This window comes from Heteronotia binoei, chromosome 15 (genome assembly GCF_032191835.1).
Source record: "Heteronotia binoei isolate CCM8104 ecotype False Entrance Well chromosome 15, APGP_CSIRO_Hbin_v1, whole genome shotgun sequence".
In the NCBI taxonomy this organism is placed as follows: domain Eukaryota; kingdom Metazoa; phylum Chordata; class Lepidosauria; order Squamata; family Gekkonidae; genus Heteronotia; species Heteronotia binoei.
In genome coordinates, this window is record NC_083237.1 from 41,892,495 (window position 1) to 41,899,418 (window position 6,924).

General features: G+C 39.4%; 1 protein-coding gene across 1 annotated transcript; it reads left to right on the forward strand.

The window, feature by feature from the left end:
* The first annotated feature begins 3,531 nt into the window (after positions 1-3,531).
* Positions 3,532-4,458, forward strand: LOC132583919 (olfactory receptor 10A5-like). Its single transcript, XM_060255665.1, has one exon. It carries the CDS (start codon positions 3,532-3,534, stop codon positions 4,456-4,458), a length of 927 nt encoding a protein of 308 aa, XP_060111648.1.
* The last annotated feature ends 2,466 nt before the right edge of the window (positions 4,459-6,924 follow it).

Genomic DNA, 6,924 nt, shown 5'->3' on the forward strand with positions numbered 1-6,924 from the left:
ATCCTACAATTAAATTCTCAGAAGTCTATTAATTCAATTGGTTTTTGCTTAGGATTGCATGGTTAAAGTAGGAATTTATGGAATTTCATGACTATTCTGGTTCAACCAAAAGTATATTTGACAAACAGCCATTCATAAGTCATTTACTTCTCATGCAGATATGTAGTAGGGGTGGGCAACAACAAAAATCAGTAAAATTCAAATTCAGGTTATTTTGGGGCCTGAATCTGTTTCAAGAGATATTCAGCTATTCCTGAAGATACTGCTCCATTATACCCTATGTGCCATTGAAGCCAAAACATTGGGTGCAATGTCTGTGGGCTTGAGGAAGAGGCACCAAATTTGCAATGAAGCTTTAGGAACCTCTCCCCTGGAGAACTCCCAAGTTTCAAAAATATTTGACCAGGGGTCCAATTCTAGGGACACCCAAAGAGGGTGCCCCCATCCCACTATTGTTTCCTATAATGGGGGGGGGGAGTAATCTGGCAATTTTCCCACTTAAAAAAACCATACTTCAGAAATCACACAACACTGTGCAACAAAAACAAACCTCAACAGTACTAGGAAGGAAAGCAAGCAGACCCACAACACAACCCATACTCCAGCAGCTGCCCCTCTTATTTGGTGGAATTCAGGGCTTAAATAATATCATGAGTGCTATGCATTAGCAAGACTAATGTCAGATTGAGTAGGACAAATATGTGTTGCTATATTCAAGCAGAGGATGGTGGGATCAAATCTGCCAGTTTGCCATTACAAGATTTTATTATTTTCCTGAGGGTGGGAACAGATGTTTAGGTTGAGGAAACTAAATCATATTTTCAGCAATGTGTGCACACTTGCAATAAACTGTCTCATAGAAAATGACTAGATATTTGGAATGGTAGAAAATAGAAAAAAAAAAGTAGAATGTTCCATTGTCCAGTAAGGAAATACTCCTTCCAGTGAACTTAAATACCAGGAGGTGTAAAAGTCCTTCAAAAGATCTCTGGTGGGGCAACAATGAACATGGCAGCATGAACTGGTTGATGATAGAAAGTGGCACTTTCCTAAATGGTCACCTTTCTATCCAGGTGGCATCATAATATGTTTGGACCCCATTCTTTCTGAAGAGATCATAGCAAAGGAGGTCTGCAAAAGCATGCAGCAAAAGGGGGAGGGGTTAAGAGGTAGAAAATATACAAATGATATAGTGTGGATGCTCTAAAAACTATTCTCCAATTCAGGTGCTAAAGTAGAGAATCACATCTTTGTGGATTCATCCTGGGCTCCCCACTGCATCACTTTTAACAGTGTCACTGGAATATCCCTGTTTACTTCAGTTCACGGTGTTGGAACTTCACTTTAAAGGACCCCATGATTTCAGACCTTCATATGTTCAGGATTTACTCTTCCTGTATGAACCCATGTATTAGCTTTTCTCCATTCTCTTGCTTCTGACGCAGATGAAAGGAGCAAGTAGCATAACACACACTGAAGTCATGATTGCTGGCTTGTGAGTCTCCACATGAGGGAAGCAAGCATATGATATCTTCCCATGATCCAGAACACTGCTTTTCAAATGTTCCGAATTATGGGAAGGGAATTTATGAGTGTAGATGTTGGGTTTATGAGGTAGTGATAACATCTAGACAGGGAACAGGGTCAGCATGCTCATACCTACTCTCCCTCTGTACAGGCTGATGTATGATGTCATGTGTAGAAAGCTTCTTAGTAGCTATTTTTGTGTTTACAGGTCCAGTGTTAATTGTCTCTTAACTGTTAATTAAACACACAAGTCATCATTATGAGGAAAATGAACAAACTGTGTGTAGGTGCCACAAAGTCACTTCCAACGTTCGCCAACTCTGAATTAATTACCCCCAAAATGTCTTATCATTAACAGCCTTGCTCAGGTCTTGCAAACTGAAGGCTGTGGCTTCCTTTATTGAATCAATCTATCTCATATTGAGTCTTTCTCTTTTCCTGCTACCATCAGTGATTCCTAGCATTACTCTCCTTGCCAGTGAATCTTATCTTCTTTTGATGTGACTGAAGTTTGATGGCCTCTCTTTAGGCACTGCAGATTCTAGGGAGGCTTAATTTGATTTAGAACCCACATTTGTCTTTTTGGCAGTCCATAGTATCTGTAAAACTCTCCTCCAACACTACATTTCAAATGAATCAATTTCCTATCTGTCACCTTTCTTCATTAAAAACAATGCTATCCATACTTCATTGAACTAATGTGCAGCAATTAAGTTGTTTACTTAGAAAAATCCTAGGAGAATTGTACTCACTAACTTAGGGTCTTTCTGGCATAGCTGTAGCATATATCAACTGAGTTTTTTGTCATGGGAGGGAGAAAAATAAAGCTCATTTCAGTAGTATTGATCTAACACAGTTACTGGTTGCTCTGAACAGCTTGAGATCAAATTAAATGGTGGCTTCATCCTCAAAACTCATATCAATTGTTTAAAATGTGTGGGGTTTCTAACTGCAATCTACATAAATAGTAAAATATTATTCATCCCCCTGCCTTGTGAAATGTGACTCTGCAGGATAGAGAGCTAATATTCCTTCCTGAAACCCCCATATATCTCTGATTGTGACTGAGATGGACTTTTTTCAGGTTGTATTTTTTTTTTAGGGGGGGGGGAGGTAATAATTATGACTGAAGAGAGGAGGCTAAAAGCATGTGAAATCTAGTGTCGATAGGAAAGACAGAGAGATATTAGAAAAAAGATGAATAAAGAACAATTGGAAGAGACTGGTGAGGGGACTGAAGAAGAAAAGATTGTGTGATAAGTCATTCTGAGAATTGATGGACTAGTAAAAATGTATTTATGAAAGACTCATGAAAAGCAAAAGTAAGTCTAGTTAAACTGATCTTTAGCAAAGACAGGAACAACAAAAGTGGAAATGTAAGCTGACCTAAACAGGCTTGTACAAAACAGAGAAAATGGGAGAGTTCCCAGTGACCAATCACTGAAAACATGAGGGCAGAGAAAGCAGCCAAGGTGCTCATTTAGTTAAGCATGAATTTTATAAAATGCTTTCTAGTTGCACTGTAGAAAGTAATGTCTTTTCAATATGTGGAGAGGCCATGGCTCTGTGGTAGAGTACCTGTTGTGCAAGCAGAAGGTTTTAGGTTCAGTCCTTGATGCCTCCAGTTAAAAGGAACAGGTAAGAGATGGTGTGAAAGACTGGAACCCTGGGGTGGCACTGCCAGCTAGTTGACAACATTGATTTTGATGGACAAAGGGTCTGATCTGGTAAGGCAGCTTCATGTGCTAATGGATTCAATGTACTTTGCATGCTCTGATATGTTTGCAAAACTGCAAGAAATAAAAGGAGTCGTACATAGGCAGTTGAACAGAACTACAGTCTAACATCATAGTAAACTGTCATCCATATAATTGATCCCTGAATACCGAATCTGTGTACTATAGTAATGGAAAAATGCCTGCTTGACAAATTATCTGTGAAATGGCTGTGTCTGTTTTTATTTTGTTTGTTCTCCTCAGATGAGATGTCCTGACGGTATGAAATATGAATAAGACTTCCATCACCCATTTCAATTTTCTTGGATTTCCCAGCTATTTGGAAGTGCAGATTCTCATGTTTATTCTGCTTTCTGCTGTCTATGCAGTCACTGTAACTGGTAATTGTCTCATCATCCTTATTACATGGGCTGACATGACCCTTCATACACCTATGTACTTCTTTCTGAGAATCTTGTCATTTCTGGAGATCTGCTACATCTCTGTCACCCTCCCCAAGATGCTACACGACTTGGTCTCAGAGGACAAGTCCATCTCATTCAGTGGGTGTGCTGCCCAGATGTATTTTATCTTGTTCTTGGGGACAGTTGAGTGTTTTCTTTTGGCCTCCATGTCTTATGATCGCTGTGTTGCAATATGCCTCCCTTTGCATTATACAGTGCTAATGTCCAAAGGAGTTTGTATCTATCTGACTTTGGCTTCATGGATGGGTGGCATTCTTATCCCACTGGTGAACACAACCTGGGCATTTAGTTTGCCCTACTGTGGCTCTAACAAGATCAACCATTTCTTCTGTGACTTCCCACCAGTTCTGAAGCTAGCCTGTGCTGACACATCTCTGAATGAGACAGTGATGCTAGTGAGCAGTTTAGTCATCACTCTGATACCTTTCATCTTCATACTGGCATCCTATACCTGCATCCTGAGCACTATATTAAGGATTCCTTCATCTGAAAGTAGACATAAAGTGTTCTCCACATGTTCTTCACATCTCATCATGGTGACCCTTTTCTACGGCTCGGCCAGCTTTATGTACTTACATCCCAAATCCAGTTATTCTTTGGAACGAGACAAATTCCTCTCTCTTTTTTACACAGTGGTAACACCAATGCTAAATCCTATCATCTATAGCTTGAGAAACAGTGAAGTAAAAAAGTCCCTAGCAAGAATGTTTAAAAGGAAAATATTGTCCTAGGAAATTGTTCTAATATAGGGATCAAATGTGTCAGACAGCAGAATACTGGTAATTGTATTATATGTAATAGAAATATGTCTGTCAGTCAAATGTACCTTCCTAACTATACTATCTATATCCTAAGCATGGTCAATAAGAACTCATTAGATTTATTGAGAACTAATCCACATTTATGAAGTTCTCCAGATGTGGATATGTGCAAGGTTTTCATGTCATGTAATATTATTTTGAGCATACACGTAATCCCTATCTTCACAAGGTTCATTCAAAAGGATAAATATAACAATGAAGTAAGCAAAAATAATTCCCATGGATATAGTGGCTTATGCTGTGATTACAAGAATTTTCACTGACTGGATAAATGTGCCAACTTATGTTGACCCCATAGGGTTCTCATGACAAGAGATGAATAGAGGTGGTTTGCCATTGCCTGCCACTGCCTTTAAACTTCTATAATGGTCACCTAACCAAGTACTAATTAGGGCCAACCTTACCTAGCTTTCAAGACCTGATAGGATCAGGCTACCCTGGGTCATCCATGTCAGGGGGGACTGGATAAATACAAGCTCTAAATTTACTTAAATTAATATGGAATTATTATTTTATTTTAAATTACAGTTTTACTTGGAAGGGATAATTTTGTTTTCCATCTTTGAACTTTGGTTTTTATATAATGCCTTAAAAAGCACAGGAAAGGACTTTGATATGGAAAAAAAAACCTTAAACTTGTCCCTGGCAAATTAACCTTAAATGGTTGGATAAAGGGGGCATTTTCAAGTGATCAAATTGCATAGGGTGAAGAAGAGAGAAGAAGAAGAGCTTGGATTTATACCCTGCCCTTCACTTAGAGTCTCAGAGTCGCTTACAATCTCCTTTCCCTTCCCCTCTCCACAACAGACAACCTCTAAGGTAGGTGGGGCTGAGAGTTCTTTCCAAGAACTGTTCTTGAGAGGAACAGCTTTGAGAGAGTTATCATTGATCAAGGTCATATCAGCAGATGCAGGTGGAGTGGAGAATCAAACCAAGTTGTCCCAGATTAGAGTCTGCATGCTTAACCATTATACCAGATTGGCTCTCAAGAATTGGGCCCTGGTTATCTTGTCTCTTTTGAGAGCTGTCCAAGTCTGCTGATGAGCCTAGTGGAATTCAGGGATTGGGCATAATAGATATCATTAAGGGTTTCCTATCTTTCTCATTAGGAGCCCCATGATGCAGAGTGGTAAGCTGTAGTACTGCAATCCAAGTCTGCAGTTCAGGGACGAAAAATCTATTGTCATCCCTGGACCAAAAGAAGCCAGGTTGCGTACGACACGAGCCAGGGCCTTCTCAGTGGCAGCGCCAGAACTCTGGAACACTCTCCCAAAGGCCATAAGGGCCCTGCGGGATTTGTCTACATTCTGCAGGGCCTGTAAGACCGAATTGTTCTGACAGGCCTTCGACATTTAACCAAGAGAGAGCTGCCACTGGACATTATATAGAGCTCCATGCAGAGTACCGATGGTCACCATCGAATTTTCAGAACCACTATACTGTACTGTATTAATACAGCACCATTAAATGTTTTAAATAATTTAAATATGTAATTATGTTTTATTGGTTTTTAATGGAATTAATGTGATGTTGTGAGCCGCCCTGAGTCTGCTTGCGGAGAGGGCGGGATATAAGCTTAACATAATAAAATAAATAAATAAATAAATGCTCATGATCTGAGTTTGATCCCAATGGAAGCTGGGTTCAGGTAGTCTGCTCAATGTTGACTCAGCCTTCCATCCTTCTAAGGTTGGTAAAATGAGTACCCAGCTTGCTGAGGGTAAAGTGTAGATGGCTAGGGAAAGCAATGGCAAATCACCCCATAACAAAAAGTCTGCCAAGAAAATGTCATGGGTTCTTACACAGAGAACTACCTTTACCTTTTTATCTTTCTCATATGATTTGAGTATCATTGTGATTTTTTACTATGTATTCTGGTTTTTGCCATACACTGGTTTAAACTACTAAAGGAAAATATTGTTCTAGAATATTGTTTTATTACAGGAATCAAATGTGTTAGACATTTGATTCCTGTAATACACAACACTGCTAAATCTATTATATGTAATGGAAATATGTCTCTCCACTAAAATCAATGGATGTACATTCCTAATTATCAGGGATCATTTTGTAGAAAAAATAGGTGGTGGAGCTCATCCATGGATTGTTATGCAGCTGCACATCCTATTCAATGGACAAGGTGGGGAGGAGGAGGGGGAACCATCAGAAAGATTCAGGAGCTGTGCTCCTGTGAGCTCCTAGTGAATCCGAGGCCTGCTAGCTATAGTATGCATACTAAGTATGGTAAATAAGAATGTATTAGAAAGCAAAATTCCAAGTGCACCAGGTCTGGATATATTTTCATGGCTGTTCATGTCACATATTCTAAACCACATGCAACCCCAATTTCACCATGTAACCAAAAGACTGAGTAGG